The sequence below is a fragment of the Pan troglodytes genome, chromosome 8 (assembly GCF_028858775.2).
Source record: "Pan troglodytes isolate AG18354 chromosome 8, NHGRI_mPanTro3-v2.0_pri, whole genome shotgun sequence".
Lineage (NCBI taxonomy): Eukaryota > Metazoa > Chordata > Mammalia > Primates > Hominidae > Pan > Pan troglodytes.
This window is the reverse complement of record NC_072406.2, coordinates 122,765,216-122,783,191: the sequence shown is the minus strand read 5'-3', so window position 1 is coordinate 122,783,191 and position 17,976 is coordinate 122,765,216. Positions and strand designations below refer to the sequence as shown.

Sequence of the window (17,976 nt, the reverse complement as noted above, 5' to 3'; positions counted from 1 at the left end):
TTAAATAGGGTGGTTGGAGTAAGTCTCACTGAGGAATCATGAGCAATCACTTATTTTTCAGGCAGCTTCTTTTTTTCTTAAGCTGCCACAAGTCGACTGTCATTATTACTGCTACAGTTAAACTGTCATTATTGCAAATGTCAAGGCAATAATAAAGCAGTATCTTGGTGTTGCTGTTGTCTTGATTTGTGTTATTTTAGAAATTGCTTGAGGCCGAGCAGGGTCACTCACACCTATAATCCCAGCACATTGGGAGGCTGAGGCAGAATGATCGCTTGAGCCCAGAAGTTTGAGACCAGCCTGAGCAACATGGTGAAAACCGGACTCTACAAAAAAATACCAAAAAAATGAGCCAGGCATGGTGGTGCACACCTGTAGCCCCAGCTCCTTGGGAGGTTGAGGTGGGAGGATCAGTATGCACTCTAGTCTGGGTGAGAGTAAGGCCCTGTCAAAAAAAAAATTAAAAAAAAAGAAGAAGAGGAAGAAGAAGAAGAAGTGGAAGGGGAAGTGGAAGAAGAGGAAGGGGAAGGGGAACGGGAGGAAGAGGAGGAGGAAGAAGAGGAAGAGGAAGAACAAGAGGAAGAGGAAAGGAAAGAAAAGAAAAGAAAAAAAGAACAGAAATTGCTTGAAATAGGCAGATGCTAGCTTAGGGCTTAGAAACTTTTTTTTGAGATGCAGAAACGTATCATTGAAAGCATTGATGCAAGCAGGTTTTAAGGAGTGTTCCTAGTGGTCATTTCCACCATTTATCCTATTTGGATCAAATCTCTCAGAAATTCAGCCTGGAAATTGCCTGCACACAATCTGGCCTCTGGCTGGAGATGACAGCATGAGACAAAAAGCTGGTTTACATGAGGACACATGTATTCAGTACTGCTTTCCTACCAAGGCATGTTCACCTGTCATCTCATTGACTGTTTGAACAAGCCCCATACCCTGGTCCCCCTTTAACCCATGTGTACTCTAAGAAGCTAAGTGCTACCTCTGGTCACACAGTGGCTTGAGAGTGGAGCCCAGAGCAGAGCTGAAGTTTATGACTTTCCGCATTTATATTCCTCTTATATGGCCTCTCTGAACATAAATGTCTGTCTAGCCCTTTCAGACAGGCAGTCCAAATAAAACATAAGCTGGAGAAAACCAAGCTTTGGCGTCACATCAGGTCTCACCCATGAGAGCATCCTGACTAGTATTTCTCATCACCAAGTCAGTTAGATTGAAAGTTCAGTTGCAGTTAAGTTCCTCATTCCCAGATATTCAACACACTATGTGCCAGGGGCTCTGCTAGGTGATGAGGATAGCAAAGATGAGTGGCAGTGGCCTTGACTGCAAGGACTTTGCATGGTCTTTATGGGAGACAAGCAAGAGGAGAGCACGGACAAATGCTACTATGGGAGCCACAGACAATTACAGGAAGAGGGTCACTCAGCCCTCCTTCCTGCTTAGGGTTGGGGAAAGCTCCCTGGAAGAGGTGAGGTCTAAGCAGAATTCAGAATGTTCTAGTTGAGGAGAGGGAAAGAGGGCAGCCAAGAGAGGACAGGAAGTTCTGGAGCTGGAGGGCTGAGTGGGGCAGATCTGGAAAGGCCTTCCATGCAGTCTGAACCTTAACCTAAAGGCCAGGAGAAGCCACAGCAGGGCTTCCAGCAAGCAGAGGACAAGGTCAAGACTGTGCTGCTGCAGAGAAAGAAGGAGTGGAGCCCAATCCAGCAGGAGGCCGGGGGAGAGCTGGGAGGCCTGAACTAAGGGGACGGCAGTGGGCAGAGACAAGGAGGAGGAAATTCAAACGAAAAAGAGGAGGGCGCGCAACTTGGAAGGAGTCAGAAGGCCTGGCTCTGAGCCCGGGATCTCCGATCATTGGCTAGGTGACCCTGAGCTACTCCTAGTTACTTAATCCCTACCTACTTCACAGGGTTGTTGGAGGATTAACTGGGATAACCTAGAAGGAAACAAAGTGCCCTGTGAATGCTACAGACTGTAAAACACAGCGCCATTCACTCACCCCCCAGCACTGTTGCATCATGGCTAGGAGACGTCAAATTACCCTCACAGGTGTGTAAGTTTCCCCTGCTCCACCGAACTGCTCTAATACTCGGCTAGCCTTTGGTAAATCCAGTCTCCTTTCTGGACCTCATCACCTTTTCTGTAAAATAAAAGAGCTGACTCAGGTGATTTTTAGGGTTTCTTTCAGTTTGAAGTTCTGCAGTTTTGTTGTCTTTTTCATCTTGTGTCCCAACTTCCATGGTCATAATTACTTGCCAAATGAAAAACTATTGAAGGAAGATTCATCAACAGAAGAAAAAAAAACTAAACTAATGAGTGATTGATTCTGAAAACAAAGATGAAAAAGTGTATATTCTTTAAACACCTTAAAGGGTTACATTAACATGCTCCATTCAATGACATACTAATAAAAATTTGAAGACGTTTCACCCAAACAATGATTCTTATGTACAATATTTGTGATCCTAAAAGGTTAAAATATCATTGGCCTAGAAATTTACCCAAGAGAAGCTGAAAGATATGTCCAGATAAAGACTTGCAAAGGAATGTTCATACCAGCTTCATTTGTAATAGCCAAAACCTGGAAACAACCTAAATGTCCATCAACAGATGGATAAAGAGTTTGCACTATATCCACAAAACAGAATACTACTTAGCAAAGTAAAAGGCCCAAAGTTTTGATACAAGAAACAACATAGATGAACCTCAAAATCATTATGCTAAGCAAACCCATAAAATAGGAGAACATATTTGCAAATTATACACCTGATAAGGGCCTACTCTCCAGAATTTTCAAAGACTCTTACCATTCCAAAACAAGAATGTAAAAAACCCAGTTTTAAAATGGATGATAGATTTGAGTAGACATTCCTCAAAAGAAGATATACAAATGGCCAACAAGCCAACATGAAAAGAAGCTCAATATCATCAGTCATTACTGAAATACAAATCAAAACCACATTGAGATAGTACTTCATACCCACTAGGATGGCCATTAAAAAAAAAAAAAAGAACAGGCCGGGCATGGTGGCTCATGCCTGTAATCCCAGCACCTTGGGAGGTCAAGGCAGGAGGATCACGAGGTCAGGAGATCGAGATGATCCTGGCTAACATGGTGAAATCCCATCTCTACTAAAAATACAAAAATTAGCCAGGCGTGGTGGCATGGGCCTGTAGTCCCAGGTACTTGGGAGGCTGAGACAGGAGAATTGCTTGAACCCAGGAGGAAGAGGTTGCAGTGAATCGAGATCACGCCAATGCACTCCAGCCTGGGCGAAAGAGTGAGATTCCATCTCAAAAAAAAAAAAAAAAAGAATTACCATATGACCCACCAATTCCACTCCAAGATATATACCCAAAAGAACCAAAAACAGATGTTCAAACAAAAACTTGTACAAAAATGTTCACAGTAGCACTATTCACGATAGTAAAAAGGTGGAAAAACCCAAATGTCTATCAATAGATGAATGGACAAAGAAAACGTTTTCGCTACCTATACAATGGAGTATTATTCGGCAGTGAAAAGGCATGAAGTGCTGACACATGACACAGTATGGATGAACCTTGAAAGCATGATGCCATGTGAAAGAAGCCAGACACAAAAAGCCACATATTATGGGATCCCATTTATATGAAATCTCCCGAATAGGCAAATCCATAGGGATGGAAAGCAGATTGGTTTCCAGGGACTGGGGAGAGGTGGGAATGGGAAGCAACTGCTTAGTAGGTATGAAGTTTCCTTTTGAGGCGATGCAACCATTTTGGTACTGGAGAGTGGTGATGGTTGCATAACACTGTGAAAGTACTTGATGTCACTAAATTATGCACTTTAAAATAGTGAAAGAAGACACACACACACACACACACACGAGTACATACTTGGATTTCATTTGTATAAAATTCTAGGAAATGCAAACAAAGAAAGCAGATCAGTGGTTCCCTGAATGTGAGGGGGATAAGGAGAAGAGGGAAAGATAAATTATAAGAAGTATGAAGAAACATTGTGGGGTGATAATTTTTTTTTTCGAGATGGAGTTTTGCTCTTGTTGCCCAGGCTGGAGTGCAATGGCGCTATCTCCACAGCTCACTGTTGTAACCTCTGCCTCCCGAGTTCAAACGATTCTCCTGCCTCAGCCTCCAGAGTAGCTGGGATTTCAGGGGCCCACCACCACGCCCGGCAAATTTTTTGTATTTTTAGTAAAGATGGAGTTTCACCATGTTGGCCAGGCTGGTCTCGAACTCCTGACCACAGGTGATCCACGTGCCTCGGCCTCCCAAAGTGCTGGGATTATAGGCGTGAGCCACCACACCCAGCCAACAATGTTTATTATTATCTCAATTGTTTAATGGTTTAATGGATCCTGATGGATGCTTTAAACATGTGCAGCTTACCATACTTCAATTATACCTCTTAAAATTGAAAAAAAAAAAAAGACCAAAAAAAGTTTTAAATTTTATTATTAGACCTCTGAATTGTTAGCATTATTGAATTGCTATTTGAAATACACTGAGAAACTCATGGTTTAAAGGATTTTTACTGTAAACCCTGTCGCAGATCAAAAGCCACAATCCTTCCCCAGTTTATGGATTCTGTTCAGTCTGGTTGTTACAGACCATGGTTTCTTAAAGCAAAAGAACACTTGTAACAATGTCTGCAAAGATGGTTCAAAAAGTATGTCTGGCAGAGACTAGCTGAGCTTCATGTGTACTTGTTTCAAGTCAGGAATTCCTTTTGCTATGAATAGGAGCCTGGGACACTTTAATCATTGCAGAATCCTGGTTTTCTGAATTGGTTCAAAAATGGTCTGGTGGAAGTTGGCAGACACTTTGCAAATCAAACTATCATGTCTGTTATTATTTTAGCACATGCTGAGAGGATTATAAGTGTTTGTGTGCTCTCTGTGAGCATCAAATTTAGGTCTTGTTTAACATGCATAACAAGCAGAGTAAGACAGTGAATCAAATGCCAGAGTCAGATTTGTTCATGGAATTTAAATTGGGATACAGATTTCACTTTAAACCAAAGCTGTACTTAAAGTTTTAAGGGGGAAAAAAAGGGTGGGGGTGGGGGACGGAAACAGGAAAAAAAAGTTTTAATTGGATTGCTTAGTTTGTCTTAAATTTGACCTACTTTCAGATTTATTTTAGTCATTTTTTTCTATAATATTTTCTTGTAAGTGATGGATTTTCTATAAATTAAGGAAACAGATATTTACACAGAGAAGACAGGATTGCTTGAATTAGTATAACATTCTTTATTCCAAGCCCCATTCCACCATGTTTTCATAAATACTACTTTTCTTAGCTTTCCTGGGTCCTAGTAAGGTTGTGCCTCAGTTTCCTCATCTGCATGATGGGGAGAATAACAACACTTACCTCACAGGATTATTGTTGAAGTAAATGGATTGAAAATACCTCAACTGTTTAGAATAGTGGCTGGCACACAGAAAGCACTCTGTACGAGTTAGTTGTTATTCACTTTATTATTACTGCTTCCTTTAACAGATAAGAACACTGACGCTCAGGGTTAGTAGTGGCAAAGCTGAATCCAGAACATAGATCATGCCTGCTCCTGCTCCTTTTCACTACTCCACACCACCTTTTTCACCCATACATATTTTGTGTATGAAAATAGGAGTACCAAAGTGGAACAGGCAAAAATAGCTGTGTAACTTAAATCTAAAAAACATGAACAAACTGCTAGTCACTGACCAGCCCCAAGACTCACCCAGTTTAGGCACCAGGGCAAGTCATCAGTCATTTTTAAAGCCTGCTTCATACAGTGATTTTGAAAACAGAGTTAAAAGGCTTCTGCAAAGAACCAACATAACTTCAAGAGGATACCCAAAAAAATCTGATGAGCAGTACAAATTACATCAGTATCCACTTATTTCCATTAGCATTAAAATGGACATTAAAAGGCACTGCAACTCAAGAGATGGAATGTCTCTTATAGAGTTAAATGGGAAGTAGCTGACCCATGGATCAAGTCCTATGAAGTCAGGACTAGAAAAATCCAGAGGCTCTAGATAATATCTATGGGGTGATACAATGCAAACATATTTGCAAGGCTGTTTGATATAAACTGTGTGTCCAAACTCATGCATTCTAAAGTGATCCACATATTTCATTACAATTGCTCCTTAAATATTCAATCAAATTAAAAGACAAAGCCACCAGATGAAAGTCTGTTGGAACATAGATATTCAGAGGGTCTCATGGTAGCACCTCTGCAGACAACTTACTACTTATCACAAACAGAAAAATGTCTGTCTACAATGGAGCAATCCGGTGGCCGCCATGTTAAACAAGGGGTCAAACTCTTAGCCTATCTTTGCCAAAATGTTTAACCTGGATCTGGTCATGAAGAAACAACAGTCACAGCCATATCATGGTTCATTCTCCAAGACAACTAGCCTGTAATCTTCAGTATTGGAAAGTAGAAAGAGGTGGGTATACCTGGTAGATTAAAAAGAAGAAATGGCTGGTGCAGTGGCTCATGCCTGTAATCCCAGCACTTTGGGAGGCTGAGGCAGGAGGATTGCTCAAGTCCAGGAGTTCGAGACCAACCTGGGCAACATGGTGAAACCCCGTCTCTACAAAAAATACAAAAATGAGCAGAGCGTGGTGGTGCACGTCTACAGTCCCAGCTACTTGGAAGGTTGAGGTGGGAGATTGCTTGAGCCAGGGAGGTCAAGGCTGCAGTGAGCTGTGATTGCACCCTGTACTCCAGCCTCAGTGACAGAGTGAGACCCTGTCTCAAAAAAAGAGAAAGACATTATAAACAAATGCAAAAAAAAAATCAGCTATATGAGAGATTATCTGACAAATGAAAGTTAAAAACCTAGTGTTTATTAGAAAAAATTAAATAAGACTAATTTCCTGAGCTATGATAACAAAATTATAGTTATGCAAATTACTTTCAAATAGTTCAGGAAAAGAAAAAGCAAGAGAGAGCACACTCAAGGGCAAGCAAGAATGCAAATATAGTCCCCGCAAAGCAAGGTTTACTTTTTAAAAATACAGTCCAAATTATATCCTTGGTTGAAACAAATTTGAAGCAGAGTGGGAATTGGGGTGGCAGAAATAATAATGGGCATTCCTATAACTGGCTTGGGAGTAAGAAGTAAAATGTGTTTTGTTTCCTTTAAATATTAGTTATGCCTTTACATCTCAAAAGGTTCATGTTTAAACCACAGCTTGAAGGTGTTAAGAGGACGTTTCTGGGTATGAAAGGAAGGTAGGTACTGGGTTTTTCCTCTATTAAGGATCTGGGAAAAAAGAGTAACCTTGAACCAAGAAGAGCAGAGAAGAAAATGTGATGGTTGGCTTCTGTTTGGCAGGAAGGAACAGAGCATGAGATGCCCAGGAGAGACCCAGTCTACTGCCACTCCCATAAAAGTCCCATGTGGGTGGGTGAGCAGGATGGGGTGAGAGGAGATAACACAACCAAGGATGCTTTTCTCAACCCTCTTAGGGGAAGTGAGTAGACTAAGGCCGGTACATACACGGTTAATTTATGAATGCCTCCATTTCTCTCTCCTCCATTCCCAGGATGACAAAATGGTGGCTTAGCAGAAAATATAAGAGACAGAAATACAGGGATTCTCATCACAGCCTGATGACTCCCTCGCTGTGTGACCTTCAACAATTCACTTGACTTCTCTGATGCTCATTTGTCTTACCTATAAAAACAGGAAGGCTGGGCTAAAACAGCTCTCAGCTACCTTCCAGGACTAAAATGTAAGATGCTAAAGGGCAGCTCAGTCTTCAAGATAGTGCAATACCAATGTGAAATGTCTACTCCTTCTGTTGCTGTTTTTAAAAATGAAATACTCGCAGGTACAGACGGTTAGGAAAAGAAATAGATAAAGAAAAAAATAGTTTTATTGTTTTCTTTTATTGTAAAAGTAATACATGCTCACTGAATTTTAAAAAAATAGACCATATTAAAAAGGAAGAAAAAAAGACAAACCACTCTAATTGCCCCATCCAGAGTTAGAACTACTGTTAATGTTCTTTACATTTGTTCTTCAGATGTTTTTTAAGGCTGGCAGGCACCAGCACACACTCATACACATCTTTTCAAAAACAAACATGAGATCTTTGCATACATGCTGTTTGTAATTTTTTTAGTTAATATTATATGGTTCTCCTTCCATATCAATCAATGCAAAATAACAGCATCATTCTAATGGCTGAGTAGTACATGACCTTATACCTACACATGGTTTATGTTTCCAACTGAGAAACATTTAAGTGGTTTCGAATTTTCACTTTTCTAGACAGTGTTGCAATAAATATGCTTATGTTCATCCTCATGTATGTACATATTTGAAGACTTTAAATCAAGATTTAATCACAGACTTCTCTCTCTTTTTATGCAGAAGGTTAAAATATTGATCATGTCAAATACCAAATAAAGTTTCTCCACAACTCTGCTATTGCCAGTGCAGGAGGATGCAGCACTGGCCCCACGGCGCCCACATCCTGGCTCTGGAAACACTCGGTCTCCTGATTCAGTGAGGCTACACGGAAGCATGAGGCCCAGCTTTGGGACAACTATGACATCTGCAAGGCTGCAAAGAGGTTTTAGGGCGAGCTCCAGGCTGGTCTCTGCGGCCGACTGACTGTGCGTCACGGTTCAGGAGTCCCTGCAGTAGCCACAGCCGTGCTCCTGTAAAACGTTTGTGCGTCCTATGTTTACATTCTCTGCCTCTGAAACCATCGATGTCACCAAACACACTCCTGTTGGCCTGTGTTTAACACAATCCAATTCAGACACATGAAAATTATTATCTCTGTCTCCTAAGCTGAAAGTGCTGCTTTCACTTTGTTAAAGTAAATGTTAAAGTACTTACTTTAACATTCCAAAAAATTATTCTTATACCAAAAACATTTTTAGAGATTGAAGAACAGTATAAAACCTTTTCCTGTTCACTGACATTAGTGTTTATTTTTCTGACTTTTAAAATTATGTCACTGATCCAAATATTCTTTGTGAATGCTAGAGAAAGTATTTCATTCTCTTTTTGTGGTTATTGTTGTATTCATGGGTGATCAATGTCACAAATATGTACCTGTGTCCATGGCTAAATTTAATTGATGTGGGACATATTCCGTATCAGGTGATGGAGGAAGTAGATGGAGGGAGGCATTCTACGTTGGTGATCACTCCACAATTTTGCTACGATTTGCACAAGAGCCACCTAATTTTATTCTTGGAAGAAACTGCAATTGATCATTTCCAATCCCTGGAGAGGCTAGATTAGAAAGGTTAATTGGCTTGTTCAGGTCACTGACTCCCAGTCCAGAGTTTTTTCCTCTGTGGCACTCCTCGACAGAAGCCCAATAATTAACTTAGAGCAAAGATCCTCATTTTACACCTGAAAATATCAGACTGATCTTAAATCATTTTGTTCAATAATTAATTCAAAATAAACCAAAGGAGGAGATTTAGTGAAACCAATGCATCTTTAAAATATATATTACCTAGTCTACTCCTGACACTGGAGGGCAGGTTGAAGGGCAGGCCTAACAATACTTAAAAACATATTTGGGAAAGAGCCTACAGACAGGTTGCAAAACCAAAAAGTATTTAAGATGTCCAGACAGCAGCAATTGGAGGTTTCCAGGTTTGGGCCAGAGTGGGAAGTGGTAACTGAGAACTGATGGGCCATTAGTGTGATCAAGAGAAAGCAGGTGCAAAGAAAAGGCAGAAGCAAGTGGCCCTAGTACAGCCTTAAAGCAAATACCACATTAAAGAAGGCAAAATTGGCGTGGAAACTATCTTCATGGGGTGATAACCACTCCCAAACACATGCATGACCCCCTGCCTTTTGTTTCGGAACACATGGAAAGATTGATTTGTCCAACTGAGCTGTGAGTTATGAACACATCCTCATGCAAGTTGCTTAACTGCTCCCTTTTTGCCCATAAAGTACATCAGCACCAATATGTACCATCTCCCCTACAGATCTGCTGTCAGCAAGTTGGAAAAGTTGCCTTAGAAACCATCAGGGGACTTACTTATCTTATAAAATCCATCAGGAGTTGTAGGGAAGAGGAAGATCAATCAACTTGACTGTAACTTCCACCGCGGTAAAGAGTTTATCATATTAGATGGATATATGCAACATATCCAAAACACACACAAGTTATTTGGGGGGAGGGGTCCTCCTCACTTTCACCTCCTCCCCCAACAGCTGGCAGTGATAACTTGTCCCCACACTTGCTGTGTGTAAACTTTGAAGACTATAATCTTGTACAGCTCCTTAGTTGGGTGGAATTTAAACAGTGACGACCCATGGAGCCAGTCAAACTATCAGCTCACCAACAATACCCCCGTGGTGGTGTTGCAAACCAAATTCACATTCCTGATTCAAAAACATGTCTTCTTAATTAGGATCAGAATCTGCCAGTCTACTCACTGATGGGAACAAGCAGTATTAGGAATCCAGGATAACACGCATATTCTCAAGATCCAGCCAGGTTCTTTAAACAGAAAGGGAACTGCCGTGTGCTCCTTTCTGCAAACCACTAATTACCATCTTTGCCATGATTCTGTAATATGGATCATTTTACTTAATGCAAAACTTTTCAACACTCTAAACACAGCTACCAGTCACTCACACTAGCTGCAGATCCACAGCAATTTTCCCTGTTAAAATATACCAAATAATATCATTTAGACCATCCCCAATTAAATAATCACTGTGGCAGGAAATAAAAATCAGATTAAGTAGGATTTTGTGGTGTAGGAGACCATTCAAGCTTTTGTCTGACAGGGAGACCAGGACAGATGAAGGCAGAGGGGTGTCCTGCTTCTGAACTTCTCTTTTGGGTTTTAACTCCAGTATCTCAAGCTTCCTCAATTCTTACTTTCCATGTTTAGTTCAGTCCATTTTAATTTCTATCCCTTGATTAAACCCCAGTTCCCAACATTTTGTGTATTCTTGTTTATCAAACCTGTGAATTGAGCTATATCAATTTGTTCACTTGAGGACCGGCTGTTGTGGGCAGGGAAGAATATTAGTTTAAACTGGAGTCAAGAACTTAAAGTCACAAAAATAAATAAATAAATAAATAAATAAATAAATCAGAAGGAAAGAAAGAAACTGGATAATGTGGAATCATTTCACTGTGAGTCAATCCTGGTTGGTTTTTTTCCGCCCCCTGGTGACTATTAGGACTGGCAAAGAGATCTTAACAGATCAGAGTTCACATTCCAATGGACAGATTTGGGCTTTTTAAATTATTAATTAGATAAACTGCGAAGGAGGTAGCAAAAGAATACATGGATAGAAAAATAAAAAGGGTGATCAAATTCTTCTTCTTTTCTCCCCTACAGCACTGGCATTAGAACAGCTCTGTGTGTACCATATGCATAGTCCTTTACTGTGACTAATGGGAATAATGTACTACATTTCATAATACTGATCTCTTTGGCAATTTGAGAAAAATTCACAACTAAATGACTACACATACTATCTAAAAATACTTATCACAACAAAACCTCAAGCAAAATTTCTTTTTCTGATAAAACTTTGGAAAGCTTTCTAGATAAGCAAAAGAATCATTCAGGCTGCTAAGAAAATAGCACCCCCCCCTTTTCTTCCCTGTTGGGGTAAAGGCTTAATCCTCTCAGATGTTTTCCCTGCTGAATGCTTGTCTTATGTGCAGTTTAAGATGGTATTTAAAATTTTCAAAATTCCTTCTACAAGTGTATTCCTATTTCCCCTAAAATTGGGCTCAAACTGATGTTAACTGGCACAGATGTTAGAAATTCCATCCTCTTTCCAGAAAGGACCAAGTATGAATGTAAGGGAATGTCCCTTTTTAGCAAATTCTTATTTCTTCTCTCTGACTCTGGATGTAATTGTCAGCATACCCATCAAAGTGGGTGAACATCATACACAACTTGCCTGCAAATGACTCCCTAACAGTTACACGGAGATCCTTCTGCAGAATGTCTGTAAAATTAGAGTCTGTAAATCGGAGTTGCTACTTACAACATTTTCTATTCCGAGTGAGGGGAGCACTTTGCTCTGAAAATATAGACAGCCAGTGTTCTAATGCTATACGGAAGACTATAGATCAAAGAGAGCAAAGCTGGATTCATGTTTTCATTAACTACAAACATTTACACGCAGGTAACACTAGCCATCAAATGCTAAACCAAAACTTTTTCCATTGTTTATAATTATTTTTATTCACTGCTTAAAAAATAATCTAGAAAAAAGTGTCATCTATACTCAAATTAAATATGCAACCTGATGCCACGCATTAGCCAGGAATATTTTGCTGCAAATCAAGTAAGTTAGGAAAATCACCTCTACATTCACTTCATAAGAGGGGTGCACGTGTTTGGTTTCTTTCCTCCATGGCTAGTGGTATATACTTCGTGGTTCCATCTGACAGCTAACTTCAACATTTCACACGGAATTGAGTGGCTCTGTTTTCATTCTAATGAGCGCTTTAAAACTGGCAACCTAAAACTTAAATTTCTGACGTTCATCAAGGTTAATAAATAACTTCTTATAAATAAAGGATTAGGTTTGATTTTAAAGCTCACGATTAAAACAAAATAATTTTAAAAATAAAACATTGTAAATGTTGGAGGAGATAAATCCTTATAAAACATTCACCGGAATGTCAATGTTTTCATATTTCTGCTAGTATGGAAAATATATATATTTGTTAAGTTCTCAAATTATTCTGATTTCCTAACTTATCCCAAATCTCCTCTTAGAGTATTATTTATATTTCTTGTTTCCTAAATAGCCTAAATCGTGTTTTATATACAATAATGCCTCTATATTAGCCAATTTGGAGAATGCACATTTAAAATAAAAATCTTACAAAATATTAATTATCTGTGTCTATACATGGCTGATAATCTTTACAGTAAACAAGAGCAGAAAAGGTATGGATGATTCTTAACGGAAGCTAAAAATACAATGACAAGGAAATGAAATCATTGTACTCCAGAGAAATTAACTCTAGATGCAATCTTCATAAGTACTAAGACTGGGTCCATAAAACAAACAAAATCAGTCTCATTGTTAGTCATCACGCTTCATGTGTTTATCTTTGTAAATGTAGTATACGGCAGTTCTCTAAACACCAAATATAACATGTGAACAGGAACTGATTTTTATTATAATTGTTACTATGGTTTTTCCAAAGTCATTGACTTTGATCTAAAATAAAAGCCATTACTAATAAAAATCAGTAAACATAGACAGTAAGCGGAAAAATGTTTGTAATCTTCAAACGCACTATGCAACATGAAGAAGATTGATGTCGCCATCATTTTGAAAGCAATCAAAACTTCTCCTCTTACGAGTTACATAACGACCTCACTAAAATAACTAGAAAAAATAGAGGTTCTCTAATAATATTTAATATGTGTTCCACCAGAGGAGAATTTCATCCAAAGCTGTAGCTCACAAAATTCCCCAAATCAACAGGCAGACAACTTGTTTTGCAGCCGAGGGCAGTAGCTCCACTATATTTTCTCAAAGATGGCTGATGCAAACCACACCTCATAACTACATAAAAATGTTTGCTCAGATGGACTTATGCAAATGCAGTTTCAAAATAACCTGCTCAAATTTCGGCGCATTGAAGATGGACCTACAAAGCGTTTGCGACATTATATCTGGTTCCAGCGGAATTTCAGTGGGTACTAAGGAGAGCACAAGCTCCAAATCATCCTTGTAAAGAAAGACTGAAACGTCAGTATGCAAACATCAAATTCTATGAGCATATTCACAGCCCTGGGACCTGGTCCCTGAACACTGATCCGTCACCAATGTAAAGCAAGCAAAGCCATGAGGCGCCTCTTGAGGTCTCCATCCTGCCCTTCAAGTAGAAGGGGCCATCTTTGAAAAGCTGAGTCTTTTCTTTTAAAATTAGATATTCCAAAGATGGGATTTTCAAAAGGGGGGATGAATTTAGAGGGTAAATTATTTATTATATGAGGCAAATAAAATATACTTTAAATGATCCATTTCCATAAAATGATATTTATTTTCAACCTGGCAGTATTTCATAATCAGATGCCCTTCTACAAAGACTTTCCTGTGAATATAAAGTTTCCAGTTTTCTTCTACTTAAAAGTAAATAATAGAAAAGTGCAGGGTAATTACAATACCGAAGCAATTTCAATTAACTTCATATGCAGCCTGATTTCAAGCCTCAAGACACTGGCTCCGTACGAAGCACATCAGATAGATGTTTCCAAATTAATAATTGGCCAAATTGGATTTTTCACTAAGTAAACTTTAAATTTTAAATAGTTTTTCTCTGTTGCTTTACATTTATATTAAGGAATAAAGAGAAATTTTAAGTATTGATGTACATAAATTGTCAATCATATTTAGTATTGGCTGAATAATTTGCAAAACAATAGAAAAGAATAATAATATGAAATATTTTCATTTTGGAATAGTTGGAAACTGTTTGTAGTTGAAAGTTATATAAAATATCCAATTAAAGCAAAAAGTTGTCACAAGTGGAGACTCAGTATTCCACCAGTCAACATAGGGAACCATTTTGTTCTGAAATATGATACCAGCGTTTTCTAATGTTAAACTTGAATTTTCACAATTCTTTCCATTAGATAAATCAGTCTTCAAAACAATAAATACTTAACTGCTATTTACTTCCATTTACACCCATCACTGGTTCTTTCTGTTACTAAGTTTTATTAAATTTACAGGACTCAAAGCATCAGCGGAGCAGCAGAAAACCTCTGCTGTGTTGCATAAGGGTAAATTTTGCTGTACTTGCGTGTATTTATTTAGTGTTGTCAGTTTCGCAGAGGTGCGCATCATTCACTTTCCTACACTTATTAAACTAGTTTTGAAGACTTCATTACAAACTGGGTAAACCCTTAGGAGAGTAGAGATCCTTCAAATAAACCAACATTCTAGGCCTTAAACGGTCACACGAAATCTCAAAAGAACAAACAATACAAAGCATCACTGTTTTTACTCGTATGTTCCTCAAACGGGCTGAAAGAGCCTCTCGGGGCTTATTAACCACCCCCAACCTTCTCAAGCATTGGGAAGGCCGACCTGAGAATTCACGACCCAAGTCGCACAGGTCACCCGAGTCACAAGATGGTAACATTAATGGAAAACGGTTGCGTAGCTAAACTCTTCGAAAAGGCCTTCTTGAAAAGTGTCTACACTTTCAGGGCAAAGTAAAACATGTTGTTTACAAACTGTCACCTCCCTTTCCACTGGTTGGTTTCAGGGGCACCATGAAGGGTGGTTTAATTTTTGGCATTTTACTTACACACCCTCACGCGCGCGCACACGCTCACGCACGACTCTCCATTCCAGCGTCCTCTTGGGACCAGAAAGATGAAATACAGTCGCTGGGCCATTTCCCCCCAATCTGAGCTATTTTAGTTCAAAATATCTAGTACCATTTCTGAAGAGAAGAGAAAGGAGATAAGGAAAAACAAAATAATTTTCCCTAAAGAACTTGGTTCCCCTCTTTCCAGCCTAACAAACAGCCAGAAGGACACCGACTCTGCCCAGAGGGGGTACGAGAAAACTTCAAACCCAAGGGGGGCGAGCGAAGTTCAGCAGGGACGGGAAATGAAGCCACAAAGGGGGCTCTCGGGGCGTGTCCCCAGGCGCACCCCTGGTCCCTGTTCCCTTCTCCCTTCTTACTTTTGGATGATCTGGGGTAGGCCGGCTTGGGGCGGGGGCGGTGGCTGGGGCGGCGGCGGCGGCTGCTGCATCCCTCGCGGGCCGGAGGGTGCCGGGGACGCCCGGGCACCAGGCACACTGCAGGCAACTCTGTCCGGCTGCTCCGGACCGCTGGGGTCCGCGTCCTGGCTCATGGCTGCTGCCAGCACCATGCGGGGCGAGACCCGCCCGGGATAGCGGCGAGAGATCTCAAGGGAGGGGCGGTCCCGGGCCACGGGCGCTCACTGGCCGGGGTCCCCGTGCCCAGTCCCCTTGTCCTTCCCGGTGGCGCGGGGAGGAGACGCGAGGGGCGGGGAGGAGGCAGTCCCGGCGGCGCCGCCTCCTCCTCCCGCTGCTCCAGCTCGTCCCGGCCGGCCACGCGGGGGCGGGGGCCAGGGGGCGTCTCCCGACCGGCGGGAGCTGCTCTGCGGCCGGGGGCTGCTCAGCGCCAAGCTGGACCCAGGAACTCTGCCCGCCGACCCTGGGCGCAGGAAGCGGGGAGGGAGCGCGGCGTACGCCACCCGCCACAGTGCACCCTCAGTGTCCGTAGCCCAGCGTTCCACGGCGCAGCATACCGCGTGAGGAAGGCGACACACGCAGCCCGCGGTCGGCCGCCGCGCTCTCGCTCCACCCGGGAGCCCTGAGTCCTCCGGCTGTCCCTGGGGACTGTGCGCGCGGCCTCTCGCAGCTCCTGCCAAGCCGGGCGGACCGAGCGCGCCCGGGACGTCCGCGCGCATCGCCCGTGCAAAGTGTGCCGGGCCTGGCATCTGCTCGCGGCTGGAGCCCGGCCAGCGCCACTGGCGCCTGAGGCACCCGACCCCGAGGGGAAGAAAGCCTGGACTCGCCCTGAGGTGGGACTTGTATTGTAACCCAGGTCTCAGATGACCATCCCCGGGGCTCTCCAAATTGTCAGTTCCAGCTGCTGATTTCAGGTGTCCCCGGAAGCAGCCGGTGGGGCCACCGTGGGTTTCTGGTTTCTTTTTCTCTTCACTTAAAAGACCCCGCCACGACCCCACGAGCGCAAAGACAAAACCATGCGTACATTTTATTCTTGTTATTTATTGGCCAAATCTCCGTGGAAATGTAAAGGATGAAAAGAGAGTTCGCCGACAACGTACGGTCACCGTCACGCCCTCTGAAGCCCTGTTAATTACCCTGGCGCTCGCGTGCGCCCGTCCACCTGCACTCACCGGTTCACAGCTGTGGACGCGGACATCCTGCGGCCTTTCAAGGCTGAGAGCCACCACGCAAGGTTCGGCTTAATGCCCTGGCGCGTGGGTGCGAATATGCGAGGCACCTGACACAGAAATGTCTACGGAGCAGAGAAAGACCAGAGAAAGCGGCCGCCCAGTAGACCTCACCGGCTGTCCGGCATACAGGAGTTCTAAGTCCTGACGCCAGCGTCCCCGGGAAGTAGAGAAAAGCGTGCCTTGCGTGCCTGGGAAACCAGAGCCCAGGATGCCGCATGGCCTGGAGAGGAGTTTGCTCAGGGTCTCCACTCAACTCATTTTCCTCCCGCACCCACGCGGAGGAAAATTCTGAAGATGGATTCCCTGAGACCTAGCAACTACTTGACTTCCCCAAAAGACGCTTTCATGTCTCCCCAGACTGAGTTTCTAGCCTCAGGAAACTACGCCTCCGCCTCCGTTGATTTCTGCCATCATTCTCTCTCTCTCCTTCCTTCCCTCTCCCTTTTTTATCTTCCTCTCTCCCTCCTCTAATATAAAATGACACTATCAATTCCTCGTATTCATAAAGATCAGTTTGCCACAGTTCGCAAAATTGAGCCTCACCAAAACAAACAAAAACAAAACAAAAACATGAAACAGGTAGGCTGGTCCGAAGGTAGGTAGTTAGCTCAATTGATTGTTCCGTTCGTTACAGATAGAACTCCTTGTTCTACTCTTTCCCCCTTCTCCTTAATGCAGCTGACAAGGAAGAAAAAAACACCTGGTAAAGAGGTGTTGATTGTTTTTCCCATTTCACAAATGTGGAGGCATTAGGGTGATCTGTCGGGAGGATCCATGGCTAGTAAGAGGCTGTAAGAACCAAGTCCATTCTCTGAATCGTTAGCTCATCATCTTCAGTTTCTATCACTAAATTCCTAACCGTGGTTTCCTTAAATCTCCATCTTCCACCCCATATTCCCACCCCCAGACTTCCTTAGTGAAAGGAAATTACTTAAAATTAACATTGCAACTCTCCCAGAAATAAAAGTTTTTCTATGTTTGTACGGAAGTCTTTTTCTCAGAATCCTCCAAAACCTTGATGG

The 17,976-nt window shown here is 41.9% G+C and overlaps 1 protein-coding gene across 2 annotated transcripts in view; it reads right to left on the bottom strand.

Moving 5' to 3' along the window:
- RBM20 (RNA binding motif protein 20) overlaps positions 1 to 15,996 on the bottom strand; it is a 192,846-nt gene extending 176,850 nt beyond the window's left edge. The window contains exon 1 of one of the 2 annotated variants that reach the window (XM_508032.8): positions 15,687 to 15,996. In XM_508032.8, coding sequence (XP_508032.5) covers positions 15,687 to 15,877 — 191 coding nt within the window. In that variant the 5' untranslated portion in view covers positions 15,878 to 15,996. The remainder of the gene's footprint in view (positions 1 to 15,686) is intronic. The other variant, XM_054659887.2, reaches the window with a different exon arrangement.
- Positions 15,997 to 17,976: the final 1,980 nt, after the last annotated feature.